The 24,379-nt window shown below is 42.3% G+C and overlaps 2 protein-coding genes across 3 annotated transcripts in view; one reads left to right on the top strand and one right to left on the bottom strand.

Annotated features, from left to right (window-relative positions):
- The window catches only part of RCBTB1 (RCC1 and BTB domain containing protein 1), a 28,468-nt gene extending 25,401 nt beyond the window's left edge, over nt 1-3,067 (top strand). For both annotated transcript variants that reach the window (XM_082044651.1, XM_082044652.1), the window contains exon 12: nt 2,098-3,067. In XM_082044651.1, coding sequence (XP_081900777.1) covers nt 2,098-2,238 — 141 coding nt within the window. In that variant the 3' untranslated portion in view covers nt 2,239-3,067. The remainder of the gene's footprint in view (nt 1-2,097) is intronic.
- A 61-nt stretch (nt 3,068-3,128) lies between these two features.
- PHF11 (PHD finger protein 11) lies at nt 3,129-21,885 on the bottom strand. The gene is made up of 11 exons (XM_082044679.1): nt 21,741-21,885; nt 20,997-21,115; nt 19,971-20,106; nt 17,819-17,926; nt 16,944-17,077; nt 14,853-14,899; nt 11,266-11,324; nt 9,743-9,809; nt 7,716-7,838; nt 6,284-6,355; nt 3,129-4,793 (listed from the first exon to the last, which is right to left on the bottom strand). Exons 3-11 carry the CDS (start codon nt 20,076-20,078, stop codon nt 4,654-4,656), a joined length of 858 nt encoding a protein of 285 aa, XP_081900805.1. The 5' UTR covers nt 20,079-20,106; nt 20,997-21,115; nt 21,741-21,885; the 3' UTR covers nt 3,129-4,653.
- Nucleotides 21,886-24,379: the final 2,494 nt, after the last annotated feature.

Raw genomic sequence — 24,379 nt, 5'->3', positions numbered from 1 at the left:
CCATGTTGCTTGTTCGATATAGCTTACCCAACGGGCTGCTTTAGTGTCTGCATTGTGGCTTCAGCTCTACTGTGAATAATGATTTATTTGGGAGTTAGTGGAAAACAGAAAGATTTACATATTTGAGCCTTAGAAGATTTTTTGCAGGATGGGTCCTCAGTGTGTGATTTATTGCACTTGTGAAGGGTAGAAGAAATCCCGTTGCTATGCCTTGGTGGTACCTCATGAGCTAAATGAAATTAGAAATGAAGTTAGAGCTGTCAGCTTAAATGCAGTGCTACATCATGGAGATAATGGGTAACACCAAGGGTTTGGGTTTTAGTAAAAAGCATTTTTTACATGCAGCAGTGCTAGATGGGGGCTTGAAATAGCCTGGGTGATGTAGTTCAGTGAAGGGACTGTGTGTCTGAAAGACAACAGTTAGAAGAACCTGCTTCACTATTTTAAAATACCTCCGTGATATGAAACTCTCCTATACTTTCTTTTGGTGACTGACTGAAGTGGGTATAATTAGGTCAGGTCTGGCTCCTTATTGTAACTTTAAAAATAATCATTGGATGTACCTTTTGCCTTTATCCACTTCAGTCTATATTAAGTACAGTTTGCTGGGATTGCATCCATCTGCAAATGAAATGCAGCCTTTACTTATACAGAATTTTAATTTTTCCAAAGTTAGTAACTAATACTACGTTATTTCTATTTATTGTACACTTCTGTTGCATTGACTTAGAATATGTTTTTTTAATAAAGCAGTGCAAAATATTTTAATGTGTACGATGTAATTTTATTTTAAATGCTAGTTCATTCTGTTACGTAAAAAAAAAAAGTAAACCTCCAGTGTTCAGTTCTAATAAGTTTGTCTTTTTTCATTGCACAGATGCCACACAACTCAAGATCTGAAGCTTCAGAATGCCTGGTTTTAGGCCAGGATATATTTTTATATTGTTGTGTTGAGAACACTCACTGGCACATAGTTGCTGTAGCTTTCAATGTTGACCTTAAGTGAAAACACGAATATTCGTCAGTCTTTCATACCTCATGTGGCTTAAAGAGCTCTGCAAATTTGTTATGTCTTATTGCAGCACCCAGTCTGCTGAGCAGCTAAGGAAGGGCATGTTCTCATGTATAAAGTAGAAGTTATACAAATGTTTTGTGAGGTCTGCAGCATCCTCCTTGTAGCTGCTTAGATCTACGCTACAAAGAGTAGATTTGCTTCTCAAAGCAGGAGCTGGAAACAAATAATCTGAGTGGGAAACATTCTCTGGTCAAGGTTATATTGACAACAACTGTCTCTTGTTTTTTTTAGTCATCCTTTCTCTCTGACATCATGTGGGTGCAATGGTGGTTTATGTGAGGCTTTTCTAACCCTTATATGGAAGGCATTGCCAAGTAGACTCAAATATCCAGAGTTCACTGTCTGCAAGAATTATTATGCTGTATTGTGCCACACTACTTCTTTTGAATCATTTGGGGCACATCTGTGAAATACTTTGTTCACATGAGTCTGTTTTTTCTACACAGAAAGGCTTTCTGCCTAAACTGTGCTTTAAAACTCCCTGGTTAGCACACACTTGCATTGAGCCCAGTGACATGCAACTTCAAGGCTTTAGTTCAGCCCCTAACTAAGCAGAAAATCAAGCAGCACTACACTACATATAGATTTGAGTTTATGGTATGGAACAAAAGAGCTGGATTTCTATAATCCACGGTCTTGGTTATATATCATTACCCCAAGATCTTCTGTCTGTGTTGGGTTTTAGTAGCTGTCAGTGAATGCAGATGAAATGCCTTAAGTGGGAAACTTAAAATACAGATTGCTCAGAATTGCTGATTTTGTGACTGCATTTATATAATGAGAACCAAATTATGGCTACTTTTCCTTTTGTAACAATGTTATATGGGTAGAATTATTATTTGCTGTTGTGTTTACATAGTGATGCTGTGTGGGGGAAAACATTGAGAGCCACTACATTAATGTGTTTATCTTAATCTCTGCAAAAATAAAGTATATGCAGGCATTTCTGCCTGAGAGTATTTTTCTGTAATGGAAACAAAGATAATATGACTTCTTTCTTTTTTTTTCTTTTTCCTGTTTAGGACTTAGAGGAATTCTGCTTTAAATTTTGTGTCAATCATTTGACAGAAGTGACACAAACTACAGCATTTTGGCAAATGGATGGTCCCCTGCTAAAGGAATTCATTGCTAGAGCCAGTAAATGTGGAGCCTTTAAGAACTGAAATGAGGCTGTAAGTTCTGGGGGTGTGTGTAGGGTTTCTTGCAGTTGTAGCAGGATGTTGTAATTGTACAGGTAAAAGCAAGTGCTACCTGGTCTCTTGTACCAGAAGATGTGAGAGGCCACACTGATAACAAATGTCTGTGCTCAGGAGTGAACTCTTGTAAAAATGTCAAGCAAAATATTTGCTTGCATTTCACAAACCTCGATGGTGGAACCACCTCAGGATTCCAGACAGAGGAACCACTGCAGTATGCAAAGGACACCAGCTGGTGTTAAGGACTTACCTTTTTTGCCTCAGAAATCTCCACTCCAGCACCACCTGTGTTCATATTTTCAATTTACTTTTTGGGGCTAGAGAATAGTCTGACCTTGAGCTACTGAATGATGTCAATTAAATCCTTAAATCCCTGGGATTATAGAGAAGCAAATGGCATGGATATCTCTTACTGCATTTGCATGATTGTGAATGAATCTGCCATTTGCTGTATGTGATTAATCAAAAGTGTATTTGGTGCTTAGAAAAGCGTGCAAAAAACCAATAATTCTCAAAGCCTATGCAAGTGGCTTTGAAGAAATGGGTAACTAGCAAATCTAAGTGGAAGTAAATCCTTGGGTATACCTTAATATAAACTGTAATGTGTACTTTGTGTAATTTGTTCAAGCAATATTTATAATGGTTGATGATGGAAAAGAAAATCCCTCTGTTGACTTCAGATTACACTGGTTCCCTTGGAGGGGAAGGGATACACTGTTCTGAAAGTGGGGGGTTTGCATTTAAGTGTTGTATAAATTCAAACTACACATAATAAAATTCACTTTTTTGTATTTTGTACCTGTTCACTAGCAAACTTCTTCAGACTTTGAAGAAAATTGCAAGCTTTCCATGTTACCTACAGCATAAAAGTTGCTTTATTTAAAAAATACAAAATCAACAAAAACGCAGAAAACCCACAGCCTGTGTATTACTGAATCCTGTTGATTTCACTGTGCTTGGCAAATACTTGTCATTTCAGTTTTAGAAAACTGCAGATTTAGTTGTAGGCACTAATTTAGAATTCAGTAATTACAATCTGTGGATCTGATTTTTTTCACTAAGCAGCCCATATAGGAGTGTAAACTTACAGCGGGTTATGTATGGTCATACATATTTCTAATAAACTTGTTTTGCATTACAAACTCTAGACTAAAGGTCAAGCTTGGTGGGGGCATGGAACAGAAGAGGATGGGACCTTTCCTTTGCCCTGAAGCTTGTCAGTAATTGATTGCTGCCATAGGGAAACAGAAGTTGCCAGAGTTCTTATGCTTTTCCCATGACAGTGCTCCCCCTTGACAGATAAATCAGTGCTGTTATTAGGCAGAAACAAGTGAAAATATCAGGATTTTGTTCTATTTGGCACAGCTCCTAGCTCTACCCCAAGAGCTAACGTTTGGAATGTTATTCTGTGCTTGCTGATCTCCACTTTTATACAGAACAAGCTGAAGTTACAGATGTTTACTAGCGCTGGCACAAGTACAGCTGGTTTAACAGAGTGGTGCTGCAGCCTGTCATGATGAGCCGTGTTTGACATGATCATCAGGACAATGGAGGCTCGGTGTGGTTACACCACAGTGTGACAGTGTAAGCCTTTCTCAGCCATGTCCCATGCAACAGCAGGCTAGTGAGCATGACTAAAGACACAGCTTTCTGAAAAACATTTTATTTTGTTAACTTAACCTTTTGTAGCTAAACAATGCTTTTCTGTATTTAAACATTTTTAAAGATAAAAACATATAGAAGTATTATCCTTTCTTAATGGTGAAAGGAAGACACAGTCCATTGTTTGATCCCTTTTCCATTGTACATGATGTTTAGAGTATGATGCCCAACCATTTCTGGTCTGCCTGCAAACAGTGTTTCACTGCCACTACAGCAGAGGTCATTATACATTAAGCAATCAAGAATCATTTAATTATAAAAAACTCTTGTTTATAATCAGAAGACTTCTTTGAGTGCAAGTTCTGCTGATTTATCTTCTTTGGAAAGCCAAAGCAGCAACATGATCCATCCAACATCATTGTCTAGATGCAGAGAGGGAAGCAGCTACCACCCACAGTCAAAGTGACTTTAACCAGCATGCTGTGGCAGCTGATGTTCCCTTGTCTTCAAGAAAAGTGTCTTCATTGGAGGGTTTTGTCAAGCTTTAAAAAAAGCTAAATTTGGTGTATAACACTTATTGGTCCATGGTAAAATTTAAAGAAAGGGACAACTTAAAATTATTGCAACAGTGAAGTATAAAAAAGGAAAACACACAGTTCCGCCTTGTGTCCCTATCTTGGGGCAAGGGAGGGGAATTACTTAGACACTGACAGATGTGCTCTATAGTTCATGTAATCAGAAAATCCTAAATACCGACACCATTACAGACAGACTTAGGGGTTATTCAGACATGGTACTAGATGTACTAGCAGTGTTCTCCTGGGGAGGAAGGACAACTTCTTTTAATTCCTGCAGTAGCTCAATCTTGTTATCCAGTCTTTTCCTGCTCTCCAGAAGCTCCCGGATTTTTTCCTCTGTTCCTATGATGAAAAAAAAGAAGGGGATAAAAGCTTTTATTCATATGTAACTATTATTAATTTAAAATACATGTTATATATGCATTAACACTGCAGAGCCTAACAATGCTTAGTTTAACCTACAATAAAACCTTGGAAGACAGATTGGGACACAAGGGAAAAAAAAGGAAAAAGCCCTCTCTCTCCTTCTCTCCCCACAGTTTCACTTGTAACTAACATGGTGTTCATTCCTTTCTGACGGGTTCATTTTAAGAGCTCCTCTTGGATCAGTTTTGGAGCCAACTTTGATGTGTGTTTTCATTACTGACCTTGAAATTAAAAGTAGGGTGATGGTATCAGGAAAAAAAATTCTGTGATACAGGAGGAACTGAGCTGCTGCAGTAGTGGGGAATCTGAGAGAGGACAACTTTTACATGAGAATCACATGGTTCAGTGTGTGTAGTTGCCAATATAAAGAATTTCTCAAGTTGAGAAGAGGATGAAATAATTGATGCAGCTGTGGAAGAAACAAGTGTGATCCAAGGTTGTGTCACGTGAGGAGTTATAAATGGGGATGTTTTAATGCTCTCAGATGAGGCACTGGTGGAACCTTGTGTTGGATAACTTTGCAATGCCAGTCACTCCCACTTCCAAAAGAGGAATTTAAATGTGATAAGAGGAGACTAAAGAGAGGAGCCTGGATTTTTCAGTCAAGTAAAGGTGGAATGGGGAAAACTGCAAACATCATCTTCACACACTGAACCTCAAAGCTAACTAATTAAAACCCATTTCCCTTTCCACAGGGATAAATTAAAGCCAAATTTAGAACAACGCTGTTAACTGTTAGAGAGTGAAATGGGAGCAAGAGACCTGCCTAGCTGAAAATCAGTTTTAACCTTGTTGCTTTCGATAGCTGAGACTGGAGTCCAAGCTCCAGTGAGTGTCTCCTTCCACACTGGTGGGCCCAAGAGACCGCTCCTGCCCATGTTTTCATTTCACTCTATGAACATTCTCAGCCTGTTTTTCAAAGCACCTTAGTTAAAAGTGCCATCAGGTGCAGGTAAGTCTGCTCATGGCATTTAGTGCTCTTAACTGAAACACACAGCCAGTCTGAACAGCAGGTGTCAACCAGGAGCAGAGCTGTGGCGCAGACAAGCTGCAGAAGTGAGGCTGCGGAGAGGGAGGGAAATAACCTGCAGAGGCAGGAGCTGAGTGCAGCCTGCGGGAGAGGGGAGAAGGACCAGGGACGCTCCTCTGGGGCAGAGACCCTTCGGTCTTTTAAAGCTGCGGAACTGCCACTTCCCTCCCCCTCAGGTCAGCCAGCTGGATTGGACATACTGTATTTCTAAAGATTCAGGTAGCAATGGCTTTTATTCAGTTATGTATATAGTGTTGAGAAATTGTTTCTTGGAATTTTCATGTTAAATGGTCATTTTATCAAAATGCTCAGAACAATAACTTCAATGTCAAAAACCATCCCAACTGCTACTGCTCTGACAGCTTTTTTCACATACCTGAATGAATATTTGTCAGTATATTTTCAAACAGTCCACAGTCGAAGAGTGACATCACTGTCTCTTCATACTCTGGGGAAAGAGAAAATTTGGTTTAATATTACAGGGTAAAGGTTTACAGAACCCTCATATTAATGCAGAGCACTAATTAGAAGTAGTGCAAAAACAGTAATTATTTTATATCATACCGATTGCTTGAGGTTTTAAGATGTCTTCCTTCTTATCTGATCTATTTGAGAAAGAAGGATCAATCTGTCAATTCTACTTTGTTTGTTTGTTTCATACAGAAAATAGGAAAGGGGACCTATTGTAATTCCCTTTTTGGGTTTGCACCACATGAACAGTCCATTTAAACACAAGTCATATACTTAAGTCATATTTCATTCCATCGTGTTAGGACTGTACGTGTAACAGAAGGGCTGACCGCACCAATTTCTCTTGACAGATCATGTGAGAGGCAGCACAGTGCCATCACTGTCCCATGTTAGAAACCAGCCCAGATTTACACCTCAATTTCATAACTGGGGCTTCCATTGAAACAAAACATGAAATGCCTACAGAGCTTGCACAACCGTTAAGAGACCTGCTTGACGGTGAAGACCTCTGAACCCCTTATGTGTCCTGGACTTCACGACTGCTTCCAGCAGCTGCTGCCGTGTTACGCACAAGCTGCTCCTCAGGAGGATTTAGCCGGGAGGGACATTTCACTTTCTACGCATGTGCTTCAGTTATTTTGCATAAATTAGAGTTCTTTAGCCAAAAGAACTATTCATAACTTTGTAAACCTGGGAGGACACTAGGAGACAAAAGGTTTGACATTTTCTTTTTTAGCTGTGCTGTGGACAAAGCAACGTCAGAGTGGAATCCTCCAAGAACAAAGTGCTTCATACAAGCTGATGTTTAAACCAATGAAAGCCCCAAATACACACTAACAGTTGTGTATAAAGTTCTAACGAATAATCCAAAGATTTAAAATGTACATACTCAGGGATCTCTCCCTCAAAAGAGTTTTGTTATTTCCAGACAGCTGCTCCATCTGTGAAGCTGCAAGAACAACACAGACTTGCGATCCAAATAAAACCTTCTGGTTGTCTTCAGGACCTCTCCCTTCTTCAGTGCCCGGGGAAACAAGTCTGGCTGAACCCACCTATGCTTATGCCAATGAGTAAAAAGGTGGCTTCAAAAATTCAAAATTAGAAGGTCTTACTAGAGCACGCTGAGTTGGCAGCCTGCCAACTGACACATCTACTGTACGTCTACTGACATGGGTATACCATAAAATACTCACTGTCGACCTGCTGTGCAGCTGCAGAAATAAGACAGGACTCAGTTATTTAGCACCAGAGAAGCCTCCTCAGGAAAGCGACCCAGTGCCCGGTATTCTGATCAGCATTTCTGCTCGGGGACCGGAGTCCCCCAGGGGTCTCCATACCTGTTTCTGAAGTGTTGTCATCCATCAGTTTTTCCTGCGCCAGGTGAAGTGTGTCCAGCATCTCTTCAAATATGTCATCCAGAAGCCCAGCTTGCTTGCATTTTCTAACAAAGTCTATTCGGACTGTTAAAACAAAAAAACCACACTCTTACCCAGAAGTGATCTGTAAAGTGGCCTATACTCGCTTGCTTCAGAAACTATAATCAAACTTTGGCTCAAGTCCCCTTTCCAGTGAAAAATGCTTATGCAAAGCTCTGGCTCCTCCAGCTACTTACTCAGCCCTTTTCAGCAGGAACAGAAATGTGGTCAGGCAAACATAAGCATTACACTGGGTATGAAATTACCTAAGCTCTAGATTTGGCTTCATTCACCAAAAGCAAATATCTCCACAACTCCAAATGCATCATTCCTAAACCCTCCTGATACTCCCTAATATAGGAAAGCAAGTGATTTGTCTTGCTTTTTTTTTTTTCCTTCTAATTCTCTGGACCACACCGTGGACTGAACAGGCTAAAGGATAAAAAAATAGTGCAAGGAGTGAATTGGGGAATCCAATTATTGGATTTGGTAAGAGAATTAAGGCTACTTTTACTCCAAGTGATTCAGGCATTAAACTCATTTATTACAGCCCAATCCTATACCTCCTTTGTCAGATTTGAATTGCTAGGGAAATAACTACCTATTTTTTTCTTCATATCAGAGCAGCAAGTCAGTGGCAAGTTTCAGTAAGATCAATTCAATGGGCTGTTCAAAAGGAAAGAGCTATCAGACAGCTAACAGAAGTCTGCCAGCATTAAAAACAATGTTACTTTTTACTGGACGAATTTGTGAGAAAAGAAATGTCATTTCACTTGCACTGGATGACCTACAAAGTATTCCAGGATTCTTTATTGGTAGTAAAAATTAGGGAAAGACACTAGGCAACCACCTACTGTTCCAACCCCGTGTCCATATACCAAGCACAGCCATGGGAAGGTGAATAATCACAAAATCATAGAATAGTTTGGGTTGGAAGGGACCTTCAAAGGTCATCTAGTCCAACCCCCTGCAATGAGCAGGGACATCTTCAACTAGATCAGGTTGCTCAGAGCCCCGTCCAGCCTGGCCTGGGATGTCTCCAGGGATGGGGCATCTACCACCTCTCTGGGCAACCTGGGCCAGTGTTTCACCACCCTCAGTGTAAAAAATTTCTTTGTCATGTCTAACCAGAAGCTCTCCTCCTTTAGTTTAAAACCATTACCCCTTCACCACTAATACCTTCTAAACTTCCAAGCAACAGCAGGACTTTTGGGGTAACATGAAAACTGCAGAACTGAAGGATGGGTCCAGTGGTTGATTTAACTGTTGTAGCACCATATGTATGCAGTAAAATCCTATACTGACTTAAGCACCCTGTGTACACCTAGGGCTCACAAGGTAAGACAAGCACGTCATGGCAGCAGTAACTGCAGCAGTGTTTCGTGAGCCCCATTTTCCCCCCATAAGCTGGAGCTCCTGCTCGAGGGGTGCTGAATTCCCCTCCCACTGCTGGGTCAGCGCTCAACCCCCCTCCTCGCAACACCTCCTGTGCTGAGCCCTGCCAGAACTGCTCCCCTTGCCTCCTCCCAGAGGTGCTCAGCGCAAGGAGATGGACATGAAGGACTGATTGCCTTTTAAATTTAACTATATTGATTTTGGGGGCAGGAGGGGGGTAGGCAGAGGCATCCCTGTTTGCTGGAGACACACTGCTGAACTCAGCAGCCAGATAAAGCAGGGGTCTTAGAGAAATCCTGGTGAATTTACCGGCTCAGGTCTTACAGCATCTTTCAGCCAAAGCAGAGATTCGTTCGCTGCACAACTATTAAAAGTTTGCACAGTTATTCTGCAAATCAGACTTCTGCTCCCTTGCCAGAGCACGGAAAGTCACTCATGTCAGGAGAATAATAAAAATACATTTGCAGCACCACTGCTATCAACCGTTTCCAAGGTCTAAACTTCAACACAACAGATCACAGTATCTCCTAGTTGTTCTATAAAGTGAGTCGCACCTTTATGCCTGTTGTTTTTTCTTTCCAGTATTCGTAAACTGTCTTCTTCTGCTGTCTCTTCTGTGCTCTGTAAGAAAATCAAACCAACATACTTTTACCCCATACTGACATTTGCTCTGTTTTCATTATCTTACCTCTATATCAGCAGAAAGATAAAAAGCAGCACAGATTTCTGTGAACACAATCTGCTTCTCTGCACAGCTAACAATATTCCTCTCCATTCCATTTTGTAAAAAAAAAGAAGCAAAAACTGCTTCAAAGCAAGAATTCTTTCAGAAAAGCCCAACACCTGGGACACCACCCTCCTTAATTATTATTGCAGTTGCAAATAGCACAGATGTTAACAAACGCCCACTGCCAACTCACAGGGCAAATGATGTTTAGTTCCCTAGCCCAGGTGTAATGGTAGAAAGGATTTGAGAGGAGGGGACATATTTTTATTTTCCTTTGGACAGGACACAGTCATTCTCTGCTGTTCCGTGCCATACCACGTACTACAAATTATTTTTATGCTCTGTCACAAAACTCCACCAGTGTAAAAATGCAATGCTTACACAATGGTAAGCAATTTATCCTGCAGTGATAACACCTTATTTGCAGTGTTTGTATTGATTTCTGAGATTGCTAGCACTGGAAAGCAGCAGAAACAGCACATTGCTGTGGGTAACACGTGACACAAATCTCAGCTATAGTACCATGAATGTAAGTGGATTTCCAGCTGATAAATTCTTTGAAACAAATAACGTTCCCTTCTGAGAGTGCAAAAGCTGCAAAGGCCTCACATGGCCTCCCTTTCATCTCAAGACCTGGGAAAGGCTGAAGTTTGTCCCAAGGAAAACTGGATGCCAAATCCTCTACGAAGCAGAAATCTGGACCCCTGCAAGAGCCCACGGGAGCTCCCATCCATACTTCCATGAAGCCAAAAGAATGGTTTCAAAACTTAAAATAAGCTGGTTTTACAGGTTTTCTAACAGCAGCCCCTAAAACAACTGCCCCTGCAACCAGAGGGATGCCCCGCTCGATAGCTCCCAAACCCTTGGAAATGCCATCTCCACCAGCAGAGCTGAGAACTGCCAGATCAGCAACGAAAACCAGACACATTTACTGAGTGCAGACTCCCAGACAAGGACGTGCTGGTTTAAAATGCCAAGTGACCCTCCAAAAGCAGCTTTTCCTGGAAACTGTGTCAAGCCCTAAGCAAATCTGAGGGCCGTAGTACTTCCAAAGAGAAGGAGCCCCCAAAGGGAAGCTCCTTCTGGTCGCGTCAAGATCACAGCCTGGCTCAGCGGTCCCTGTCGCATTCGTGCCACATTACCCGAGGGCAGCACTGGCTCTGCCTGGAGCAGCTCCACATGGAAACCGTTTTGTTTTGACAGAATGACAAGATCAAAACAAGGCAGTTGTAAAGGAAAAGTTACTGCTTCTGTGAAGAAGTCTTTTTCTGAATCCATCATCAAAATGCTCCACTGAAGAAGAAGCCAGATGTGGGGTCCTCTTTCAGAACTACTTAAAGGCAGAATTACCATTTGTTCCGTGATGGTGGAAGACTTCAATGCATGTCTTCTCCTTTTACTAGCTGCACCTAGGAATCAAGAAACAACAAAGTGAGAAATGTGCCAATCTCAGACTGACGCTTTCACATCACTGAAATTCTCTCTTTTCCCAAAAAGCTACGAAAGCGAGGCACTTTGGGTGGCAAGGCAAGAATACGCTTCAGCTTCCCTAAATATTTGAGGTTTCAGTGGAATTCACATTATTTCCATGTAAGAAAAATTACAAGCCTGAACCATTAGGAAGAAGTGCAAATCACTGTAGCATTACAATACCACTTCGCCTTTTAAACTCAGTGTAAAGCAAATCCCAGTTTTTAACATAAGATTTTAGACTGCAGCAGAGTGAACTGATTCTCCCCGACAGCAGCACTACCTCTGGGTGGTAAAAACATCGGGCAAATTTATGAAAGATGACTGTTTGTTTTCAGTCAATCCTTGTTAATGCTGATACATGCTCAAATCTAAAACTACATAGAGAATTATTTTAGGTGCCCAAAGACGCATAAATGGCATTATGGTTTTCATCAATAAAACGGCCTCCTAGAAAGCCTCCAAAAGCAATTTGACTTGTAAGTTTAATACTATTTATGCTACAAAGTATTTTTAGTGATGTGGTATGGGATCTCTGCAGAATCATCTGCTTTTGCTCTGTCCTTTCTATCAGCATGCACCAGCCACCCTCCAACATCACAGCTGGCAGCTGCTGCAAACAGCTGCAGCATCACAAGCAGAGGAGGGTAACTCTGGCAAGGAAGACACAACAGGAGCAGAAAAAGCCAGAGAAGAGATCAACCACCCACCAAAACCAAGGCTTTTAGATGCAGTGGGGTTACTATGCCCCCTTCCCATTGAACTCTACATCCATTGGGCAGCACTTAGTAAGGTTTTTCCTACTAGAAATCACTCTATTAAGAGGAATGTTTACAAATATATAAAGAGTGAGTGTCACAGGGATGGAGCCAGGCTCTTCTCAGTGACAACCAATGGTAGGACAACGGGTAATGGGTTCAAACTGGAACACAAGAGGCTCCACTTAAATTTGAGAAGAAACTTCATAGTAAGGGTGCCAGACCACTGGAACAGGCTGCCCAGGGAGGTTGTGGAGTCTCCTGCTCTGGAGACATTCAAAACCCGCCCGGACACCTTCCTGTGTAACCTCATCTGGGTGTTCCTGCTCCGGCAGGGGGATTGGACTAGATGATCTTTTGAGGTCCCTTCCAATCCCTGACATTCTGCAATTCTGTGAATGAGGAATTACTGTTGGTACAGGAAGGCAGTTGAAAGATTGGGGTTTGGTTACTCTTCTCTGAGTGTGGTGCTGTACATTTTCATTTTTCATGGCCTGAAAGGATATCACTTCATCCAAAATAAAGCTGGGTGGCCTAATTTGCAGCAGTCTAGGAAATGCTGCTGCAGGCACCAAGCATTGCTTGTTGTCTCACATGACATCTTTGATCTGCAGTAGGATTTGCTCAAATCTTCCTGACACCTGCTTTAGGGATGCCTTATAAAACATAAGGAACATAGTCGAAAGAGCAGCCTGACTGTTCCTGATCCTCACAGTGTTCTCTTGTCTTCTATGTTTGTCAGGTGTTGGGCACACCCAACATTTCCAGTTAAGCAGAGGCTGGAGCCTGTTTTCAAGTCCAAACTGCCATCCCATTCCTGCTGTACAGAGCTGCAAGGTGACCTCTTGGCTCCTAAGGCACCAGATCTCCTTCCAGGCACACAGCAGAACCCTGACATTTCAGCACAGGAACACTGACAGGAATTTTCCTTGACCCCATTTTCTCCAAGCTACTGGGGAAAACAAGCCTGGAGAGGCAGCCCTTTTGTACCAGCTCCTGCTCCCACACAGCCCAGTGCTGGCACAGCCTGCCCCAGGGGAACAGCTGAGCTACTTTGCCCGAGTTGGATCCTGAGTCAAAACCACCATGGAGCGCTTCCATCCCAGCCTGCCGGCAAACACACTGAGCACGGGTGTCCCCTGCTTGCCCACATGGCCCAGGAGTGGGCCAGACAGAGCACTTGCTTCTTCAGCCACCTCACCAGCAGATAGCCCTGGCTGTTCTGAGCACCATACAGGTGTCTGAGAGCCACTCAGAGGCTGGAGATGTTGGGCTTAGAGAACCAAGTGTCATTTACCCAGCCCTCAGAGCTGATCCCCACCTCCTGGGGTACAGCTGCTCTCTGACAGGAGTGGGTGAAGCTCATTCAGGAGGCAGGGCAGACACTGCCAGCAGAATACAGTTACCTCTCATTAACACAGGGTCTCCAGATTATGTGTCTCTGGAAGATCTCCTCTAGGAGAAAACTCTTCCCAGGGAACAGGCCATACATTGTATATGCAGCAGTTTTAGACCCTAAGAACTTCAACCTCATAAAATTTAAGCCTTTCTTATGAAGCAGGTGATCTAGAGCGCTTGGCCTAACACCTGAATCTCATCTCATACTGGAAACAAAGCAATCCTGGCCTTGTCTAGTGCTCGGACAGGAGACCACCTGGGACCCTGGACAGACCCAACAGACCAACAACCATGAGACCACAGAAATCAAATTAATTTTAAAAAGGGAGGGAATGTCAGGCCTCAGAACTATGGATAAGTAAAAAGCAAAACTACTAAGTGAAATAAGAAGCTGCATTGGGTTCTTGAACAACAGCAATATCAGGTGTTAAACAGATTGTATGTCTGGCTAAGAAGCTTCACACCCTGTGACAATCACCTAACCTGACCCTTGAGTGGCATCAGGGTGGAGACAGACTTTGTCAAGATAAGCCAAACTTCGCTAGACTTCAGCGGGAGCACACCACTCCTAGCATTAGTGCTCTCAGTTTCATTGAGCTTAACTTCAAAGTGAAGGCCAGCCTAGGAGCCACTCCATTTTGAGGAGGATTGTACGCATTAGGTTAACAAAGTCACAGCTTTGGTTGGTTAATTCAGTGAGATTCCTGACTACTTCTGAATCAGCAGGGACCAGGACTGCCCAAGAAAGCTGCATTTCCATAGCATAGGAAGCAATCCTTAAATAGGGGTTGTATAAACCTTCTGTTACACTTAAAAAGCTCTTTGGGATCCTTCGGAACGAAAGGCCCTATTTAAAAAGCTACTGCGGTGAATACAGAAGATGGAAATGTGAACGTTTTGACATAACTGCAGATCAAAATCCAAAGGTGACCACTCCTGTAACAGCCCTCTCTTTGCTAATCAAGTACAAGCTTGTGGATCACTTCTTAGCATGGCTCTCATCTCTCACATGGGCTTTACAAGCTGCTTGGGCCTGCCTGCACACAGTCAGAATATTCCATCAAGGATCAGGTCCACAGTGTCAGTTTTGAGGGAGAGTCGGGGAACATAAAATATAAACATTTCCTACTTCAAAAAGCCTTCCTGATTTTTGTGCGTATGCATGGATCTCAACCAAACCACGCGTGCAAGATTAGAAATCCACCACTCAATATAAAGGTGGAGTAACTTATTTTGTTGAAATGAGTTACTGACTGTAGGATGCAAACTTTTAAAACAAATGAAATCAATGAAGCCATTAAAGAAACTCACCATAGTGATTGGTCCTATTGCCTGGGTCATGTTTTGGGCAGAACACTCTAAAATTTAAGTTCAATTTTAAGAAAAAGAGAAGAAGTATTAATAAAAATGTAAACAGTTATGTTGACTGATTTTAACAGGTATTTCCCCCTCTTTTCATTGAACATGAACTGAAAGATGTTTAAAAAAATTATCATTATTTTTGTTCAGCATTACCTACCTTGGAAATCACCTGCTGTACAGTCACACACACAGACAAGCTTGTATTCATACTGTTAGAGCCTCAGCAGACTCTGAACACTGAAGCTTTGATTTATCAGTTTAATTACCCCCCCTCTGGACTTGCTCACTGTTCTAAGCCTGAGTCAGACACATTCCACCTGGTGTGGAAATCACTGTGGCCGAGTTACTCTTACTGAAACGCCTTATTAAAACAAGATCCGTGCTGTCAAGATGAAACATCACAGTACTAATATTGATCACAGCTCCTGCGATTCTGCCCCTTTGCCCTGTACCACTCAGACCAGGTCCAGAACTTCTACAGATATATCTGCTCACCAGTCAACTTGAACTTACAAGCCCTGCACAATGTGCTGGCACAGCCACAGGGCCCCGCACCACCAGTAACTGGTCAGAGATCTCTGTGCCCCAAACCCTCCCCTTTCTGCTGCCCAGTGCTGCTGAGGTGGTCCCCAAATCCTGAGGAAGTAGGGGTCCCTGTTTGAGATCCAGCAGCTTAAAGCTGCTCAATCCATTCATGCCTTAAAATACTTCAATGGTATGCGAGATGGGATTATTTTCTCTGGTTCCAGGAGAGCAACACAAATTCCTTGGAAGAGGCAAAATGCCACAAATACAGCTGGAAATATTCATATTATTATATCCAGAAAATAAGGGAGAGAACATGAACCAGCTTCTATAACCTGCCTTTCTTACAGAAGGATCCCAAATAACTTTTTAAGCAAAACTGCCTTATCAAGAGCGTGGTTTAGCCCATTTCTTCATTACGAATCCATTTGCCAAGACTAATGCTCAAGTTTTTGGAAGCAATTTTTAAAGGGATCTGTGTTTGCTAGGACATTTTCTCATTATTGTCATTTGTTTATTTTAACAAAATACAAGCACTGACCTTAGAATCACAGTCTGCTTCCTTGATCAGCTACGCTTTTTTTTGCATGAAACTCATTTTGATCCACAAAAACTCCCAAATTTATGCATGCCTAACAATTCAATCAGAAAGCTAGTAAGTACTGGAGGCACCTTACTTACATCCCTGAATTTGTAATATTAACATTTAGAGGTTGCTTTTTCCCCCCCTCTTCCTTTAATTCTATTATTTCTCAGTTAAAAACAACCTTCCTAAGTACAGGACCATCTTATAAAGGACAATACCTTTTACTACTCAGTCCACTTTAGTTGGAAGCACTTCCCTAATGTAATTTTTGCAAGATGACAATACCATTTACACTTATTTCCCCACTTCTCCTCTTACTAGCCACTTCCATAGCTCTGTATGCCTTCTCTTTTTTGTTCTGCTCTACTTGTTTTGATAACCATTGCTCATCAGCACAACAATGACAACTCAGAATTTAAAGTCTGTTTGTGTTAATGCTAGCAATGCACTTGAAGGTCTTTGGTGGGAATAAAAAGTTCTCTGCTCGCCTAAGGAGGGAAAAATACCAGAATTTGCCTAATGTGAACAGATCCAGAAGTGGTATAACCTGCTCTGTGCTCAGACCACATTTATTGAAGCTTGTGAACCAAAAGAAATTGAGAATTCCAGTGACATTAATAAAAATCTTGGTCCCTGAAGACTAGCTAGATGTTCAGTAAGGACTGACTTCCCCAGTTTTGGCCTAGTGATCTTTCAGCTGCGTTGCAGGCTTAAACACAGTGTAGATTCCTTCTGTGGTGTTTTCCTGTTAAAGAAAAACATTCTCCCTATTGCTTGTGAACAGATGATTGAACACCACTTTGAAAGGGAAACATACTTCCTTGTCAAAAAAAACTTTAAAAAACCCCCACACAACTTTTAGGTCTTTCTTCCTGACACCACCACCAAAACCTTGACAATAATTAGTGAGAAAATATTTGGTTAAATACCGGTAGACTCCATTTACTTCATCTGTTTCTATTGTTGCATCATCACAGAGCGCACAGAAGTAGTGATAACTCCTGCGACAGGCTCTTTCCTCGCATCCCACAGTGGCTCCTTTCTTGCGACAGAAGTTGCACACCTAGAGCAGGATGAGATTTAGCAAGTAAACATGACCGACAGCTGCTGAAAATCTCGCCACACAAAGCAAATACTCCCCTCTGTGGGAAAATAAAATCTTCCATTGTGCGTCACTTTTGTATCAGGAAAGTTTGTGTCTGCAAAATCCTACCCTGGCCATTACTTCAGCTGCCTTTTTGCTGTCTCACCTCTATTTTGTACTGCTGAATTTTGTAAAATGACGCAAAGAGTCATGTGAGAGCACTGGGCAACATCCCTCTCCCTCCTAAATCTTGCCCAAGTTATTTCAATATCTATTGGTAACAGTGCTTGTATTTATGTTTTCTAGGCTAACTTCATAGTGAAAAGAATTCCACCAGGATGGAAGGAAGGAGGGCAGCTGAGGACAAAGCCAATAAGAAAACCTCATATAAATAACCTTCCTTCTGCTAAAACCAGAAGGTGTTTCCCTTTACACTTATGGATTGCACAATTTTGTTTCAGGCATGGGCTCAGTCCATTATCAAAGTCTCTTAGGAAACTTAGACTAAGGACTTAAAGGCCAGAAAAAACGACACATTTTAATACAGAATTAACTACATTTCACCAAACACAATGTCAAATCAATGTTTCTAATTCTAAATCTGTAATTTCCCTAGTCTTAGTAGATGTTTTCTGCATTTTTTTGAAGCATGAAACAGGCTGGACAACCTTCAGTACTATGAGATAGGACTAAGTGCAGATTCAGAAAGAAACTCCTTACCAGCCGCTTTCCTCTCCTAAGTTCTTTCAATACTGATGCCACATCAAACCTTAGATCCAGATTATTTGGGTTATACTCTTCAGATTCCACAAACCCTGAGGAAAATAACTAAAGACAAAAGAGACAATATTAAGAATTGATAGAAGGACCCAGTCACCAGTGTATTCCAGAGAAAAGAGAGGAAGAGTACATAAAATCATTTTGGCTGAGACCCTTAAAATCATTGAGTCCAACCACAACCTAATTCTGGCACTAAACCATGACCCTGAGCACCACATCTACACATCTTTTAAACACCTCCAAGGATGGTGACTCTACCGCTTCCCTGGGCAGCCTGTTCAAATGCCTGACAACCCTACCCATGAATAAAGTTGTCCTACTATTCAATCTAAACCTCCCCTGGTACAACTTGAGGCCATTTCCTCTCATCCTGTCACTTGCTACCTGGGAGAAGAGACCAACACCCTCCACGCTACAACCTCCTTTCAGGTAGTTGTACACAGCGATCAGGTCTCCCCTCAGCCTCCTTTTCTCCAGGCTGAACAGCCCCAGTTCCCTCAGCCGCTCCTCATCAAATCATCTTTTCTTCTTATACTTGCCCTACCTAAGAAAGGCTGATTTTTCTCTGTTTTTTTAGTGTTTTGTTGTTTGTTTTTTTTGTTTTGTTTTGTTTTAAGAGGTTTCTCCTACGTTGAAGAAGGAGCTGGGCTTAAACCTTTTCCCAGTCAAAAGAAATTCCTCTGTCTATGTATTAACAGGAGATTTCTGAAGAGAAATAGGACGGTTCTGAAGGTGAACTAAGAAGAGATAACAAGGTGAGAAAATGAAGTTAGTAAGAAGTGCGAGTGAAGCAAGTCTGGAAGTCCAGGCTACTCAGAGTAAGGAGAAGCTCTTCGGCTGACAGACCTCCACACTTTGAACACCTTGTTATCTGCCCAGATGTTCAGCCTTACAGCTGGATGCACCATCTCTCTCTAATAAAATTTCTGTGCAGTCCAATGCTGCAAAGAAAAGAGTTGACCACATAAGAAACACAGGAGCAGTGTATGAAGCCGGGGAGAAACCCAGAGAAGATGCATACATGCACATTTGGGCCACAAAAACACTGAGCCATGACAATAAGTGAGGAAGGGGAAGTTCTTTGCAACTTTTTTTTCTAATAATTACATACAGCTAATTCCAAACAAAAGTGAGCTACCCTTCCGTCAACTGGCAGGCACAGTCTGTCTGCTCAGAAGGGGATGGTTAACTATGAAAAAGCCAAATAGCACAGAGAAGTCCAAGGCAGAGAAATTAGTGAAGTTACTGCATTAAAAACAAAACAAAACAAAACGTTTCAACTTCAAAGCAACACTATAGCCCTGACAAAACCTGTTTCAAGCACAACATCCAAGTAATACTTTAAAATAGGTATCAGATGTTTCTGCAACATTCTACGAAAAATAATAATTAAAAAATATCAGAAAAATAATATGTAAATATAAAACCTGCAAGAGTAAGGCTGCTGGAACAGAGAAAGCCAGAAAGCTGTTCCAGTAGCAGACTCATCTGCTGCACTAAGCGACCCCCACTGAAGGGATAATATGGTGTCTGTAATTGATTCTGCAAACCAAGAACCAGCTCCACTAAGATCCCAGAATAAAGGGGAGGCATTTTGACAGCAAGAAGAGTAAATACGTTCTAGGATCACAGCATATTTAGAGCTTTTTCAGATATTTTTATATAATCAACTTCCAATATTTTTATTCCTTATTTTATATAAGGCACAGATTGGGAAGTTTTTTACCTTGATATATCAAGTGATGCGAATATTTTCCTGCAAAGGTTTAGTACACAACTTTCTGTGGTCTGAGATGCCTGATCCAATTTAGTCTCTCAAGAAGAACTGCTCCTACTGCTAAACTGTACGTGTGTCCAGAACCACTGATCAGGAACAGACGTGCATGAAAACACCACAAATCAACACATCCAGTTCTGGCTGAGTCCTGTTGCTTTTGATAGCTTTTCAATTTAATATAATTTGCTGGTTTGTGTAACTAACCTTTTAATTCAGACATCATTGCAGAGTCAAAAATAGACAAGCAGTAGAAACTTCCCCTTTAGTCCTTCTTTGCCATTTCACTTAGGTACTAACCAACTAAAATTCACTTACCAGACAATCCTGATGAGCTGCAACATTTCGCTCTTTGGCAATATACATCACAGAACCAGCCTCCCCTTCCGAACAAAACGCACATGTTCTTCTCACCATCTTCGCCATTATCCAGAAAACACCTGGAGCAGGAAAACTGGGACAAAACACAAAGCAATTGATGCAACTAGCATACACCAAGCAGGATGAACAGAGGAAAGCAGAGCTTGCTAGCTCTTGCCATCTAACTGCTCCATCCCCTACATTCCCTGAACCTTGGTGCTGTGTTCCTCCAGCAACAACTACAAGTAGAAAAGGCAAAGCCCAGTCTTGGGACAGCACTGGGATGAAAACCAGCTCCCAAGAGCTCCAGCAGTTAAGAGCAGGAGAAAAACTGGTTTATTTCCTCTTGAAAAGTCACTAACAAGTCATGGGAGGTGACACGAGTTTTCAAGCTTGGTTGGCAATATCTGCTCCAACAACAGCCCCAAGAGCAGGCCAGCACATCATACCCTAGATGTGAAACCTGTTTTATTTGCAGAAGATCAGTTATCCATAGCAGTGTCTTCCTTAAGCTAGTTTTGCGCCATGTGAGTCTGCAAGTCAACCAAGAGAAAAATTGCTGTCCCTAAACTTCTCCAGTACCTTCCAGGAGTTCACAGAAAACAAGGAAGAAACACTAATTCCTTACTGTGACAAGGATGTAACAAAGAAGGATGCAGAAGCTTGCAAATAAAAGGTGGCAGAAGAGTCAGAAATGAGAGATTTGACCATTCTCTCTCCATGAGGTAGAACGCTAACATGAGTGACAGAATTTTCTCTGTACCCTGGGGTTTGTCCCATGGACATCTGTTCTCTTTTTATTGACATATCCACTCAAGTCTTAATTGCTCTTTATACAGTCTCTCTTTTCCCCAGCAGCTGCAAAATTTTAAGGCCAGATACTTATTTTACGAAACAGTCTAAATGTTTCTGGATAAGCCTTCATCCACATCCCCCACCAGTAGTTTAGAGCAACATGCCACACATTAGTAGCAAAAGTTTTACTTTGTCTGTGGTTTCTGTGCAAGTCTGCCACAGAAATCTTCAACAATTTCCCACTCCTACGGGGTGTGATACTCCAAACTGCCCTTTGGTGGCGATGTCACCTCTGACAGCACAAAGTCCTGTAAGATAACAGTAAGAAAAATGTGGTTTTAAGAAACAAGAAGATTTGAAGTTAAATTATTCTAGTGAGAGAGAAGCAGTAAGGTTGAAGTACAAAACAGGCAAGAAGTCTCACAGTCCAGTAAATCTCACACACTCTTTTGCAGCTTTCAACAGCCAACCTCTGTTTTCACTAGTCACCATTTCCCTTCCATAAAACAGAGGGGGTAGTCTCAAGTGAGAACACCACCAGAGTACAAGTTTAGTTTCTGGTTTTTGGTTGGTTTTATGTTGATTGCTCCCCGCCCCACCTCTCTAGTCCTGCCACTGAGAACTGACTTAATCACAGGCAAGTCACTTCACTTCCACACACATCTAGGTTTTTTTCCCCCCCCCCATCCTTTTATCTCTTGTAAGCAAGAGATAGGTAGGGATTGATTTCCAGTATCTACCTATGCAGTGACCATCACATCAGTCTCAGAACTTAAGCATTAAATAAATAAGATAGAAACAAATAGAAATATATAAAAATAGAAATATTCGAAATAGAATAGAAAACAAAGACACAAAGAAATTAAGAAGCAGAGCAAGCTAGAGTTTAAATGGTTTAGAACTCAAGAAAAGTTCTGTACAGCAAGCTAATACCTGGAGCGGATGGAGGTTCATAGGCCCTGCTCAGGCCCAGTCAGAGGATCCAGCTCCAGGGGCTTTGGGAATTTTGTGAGGAAGAGGCTAAAGGTGGAGTCTACAGTCCCTGGTATTCTTACAGACTCCACAAGAAATGCTGGTGCTGCAGGAGAACAGAAGACACTCAGTCAAGAGCAGCCCTGGGGTTACTCCAGCCCCTCTGCAGGACTCCTGAAGCGGTGGGAGGGCAGCTCTTGGCCATTCCTCATGGTCACAGCAGCCAGCCTGCCCCCACTGCCACCTTCAGCTCAGTGTCCTGGCCCCAGGAGAGCATTCCTACGGCCCTGTGCTCTTCTCTAGCTTTCTGCTACAGACTGCTGCCGGGGGGAGGACACTGAGCCAAATGGTGCAATGGATTGGGCTGGCTGCTCTCCAGCAAGAAGGAAGAGGTGCTAAGGGCACAGTTCCTTATCCACAGTTTAATTACTTTTCACCTAAACAACCCCTTGCTTTCACAGGTCTAAAGGCTGCTGCTCATGGGTTCCACTGACACCCCAGGACCTGCCTGAAGAGGCAAAAAGTTGTTGTTCCTTACTCAGCTCCCCCAGTAACACCCGTGACAGCACAGATCTGTTATTCTCTCTGCCACTGTCTCTTCTTCAAGTCGAAGAATCTGAAACTATTTAGTTGTCCCTTGTACAGAAGCTGCTCCACATCTTTGATCAGCCCTGTCACTTCTCAATCTCGTCTCTGGTCCCGCCATGTTCCAAGAGGTGCAAACAACCTTCAGAAGGGTGGTCTACCATTTACAGTACAAAGTCACAATGGCATTCTGTATTTTTCTCTTTCTTTTTCTTAAATATTTCAGTTACATTTTGGACTGCTGCTGAGCACAGGCCTGACGCTTTCACAGAACTCTGCATTATAGTCTCCCAGATCTCTTTCCTAAGTGGTGTCAGTAAAGAGCACATCAGCATTATGATTGTTGCTCTGACATGCATAATTTTCCACTTATTTTAGATTTTCACCTGCTATTTTATAGCCAAATCATTCAGAGTCACAAAGTCCTTCTGCAGTTCCTCACTACCAGCTTTCACTGCCACAAAAACAGGCTTTGGGAACCTAAAGTGACTAATTCATCTCGGAGAGGTAGAACCCCTTCCACTGCCCCCCAGTACCGACACAGCAAATTAAGCAGCAAAACAGAAGACAGAGGAGAAGTGAGAGAGGGAAAGAAACAGTCACGAGCGTCTGGCTGCTTCTCTGGTACTTGTGCCATTTCCTACAAGCAGGTTTGTTTGTTTTATTTTTCCAGCAGTGACAAAATGGCAGAAATCGGGAAACGAAACAGAAAGTAAAAAAGGAGGAGAACATTGTTAGCAAGTGCCCAGGGACTGCACCACTTCCAATTACACCTTGCTGAAACATTACTAGTTTGTCTAAGCATTTCCTCTCCTGAACCAACTCTGAAAACATCCTTACATGAAAATACACACATTTTACACAGGAGGCAACTGAGGCACAGAGCATCACTCAGCGTATCTGTAGGAGAGTCAGGAGAGAAGTTGCCCAACTTCCAGTGTGCCACCTAAACTCACTGCCTGAGCTTCAGCTCTGCTCTCCTCTTCACCCCAGCATGGTGAAGGAGTTGATTTCTTGAAGCAGGGAGAAGGAAAGAAGGAAATCATGCACCTACTACCCTACACTCACTGCATCCTCCATTTGCACTTTGTGGGGAAAGACACACTGCTGGTCATATATTAGCCAAGAATGACCCGCACAAACACCCCTCTGTTATTCAAGTCATCAGCAGCATAAACACACTCAGCCTTCACAAAACTTCCAAAACAAAAACAACAGAGAAATCCATCTGTCTTATCACCTTTCACTTGCTACAGAGGAAATATTTTTCAAGATCTAAGAAAAAAAAAATATACATTTTCTTTAGAAAGTTATATGTTATTACATCTGATCCAAGTGATGAGGGTAACTGGAGGGTTCCTCATCAGAGCTAAACTCTCACCTATTTGCAATGGTTGGGGTTGGAAGGGACCTTTGATGATCATCTAATCCAACCCCCCTGCCATGGGCAGGGGCATCTTTCACTAGACCAGGTTGCTCAGAGTCCCATCCAGTCTGGCCTTGAACACTCACAGGGATGGGGCATCCACAGCTTATCTGGGCAGCCTGTTCCCATATCTCACCACCGTCTTTGTAAAAAATGTCTTCCTTATGCCCAATCTAAACATAACCTCTTTCAGTTTAAAATCATTGCCCTTCCTCTTGTCACTACAGGCCTTGGCAAAAAGTCTCAATTTCTTATAACCCCCCTTAAAGTTCTGGAAAGCTGCTAGAAGGTCTCCCCAGAGCCTTCTCTTCTCCAGGCTGTACAAGGCCAACTCTCTCACCCTGTTTCCACAGCAGAGCTGTTTCAACCCTCTGACCCTTCTCGTGTCCTTCGTGTCTCCACCGATTTGTGCAGCTGCGTGCTGATGGGGCCTGCTGCAGCGATGCCTTCCCTCATGCCCTGGTGCTTTGAGGCCTGACAGGGTGAGCTGTAAACTGGCCGAGCCTGCCATGTGGCCTCCATAACAACGACCACCCCACTGAGGTAAAACCGGTGTCTCCCCAACAAGCCTGTTCTCCCGCGAGCTCCA

This window comes from Streptopelia decaocto (genome assembly GCF_964273445.1).
Source record: "Streptopelia decaocto genome assembly, chromosome: 1".
NCBI classification, from domain to species: domain Eukaryota; kingdom Metazoa; phylum Chordata; class Aves; order Columbiformes; family Columbidae; genus Streptopelia; species Streptopelia decaocto.
This window is presented reverse-complemented; position numbering and strand designations above follow the sequence as displayed.

Bases quoted from the DNA above. Each gene is read 5' to 3' on its own strand.
- PHF11 (XM_082044679.1), bottom strand. From the start codon at position 20,078: ATGGCGAAGATGGTGAGAAGAACATGTGCGTTTTGTTCGGAAGGGGAG. The intron at 9,810-11,265 runs GTAATTCTGCCT...ATTTTCTTACAG, and splicing joins CCACCATCACGGAACAAATG to AGCACAGAAGAGACAGCAGA. The intron at 6,356-7,715 runs GTATGGAGACCC...CTCTTTCCCCAG, and splicing joins TGACAACACTTCAGAAACAG to AGTATGAAGAGACAGTGATG.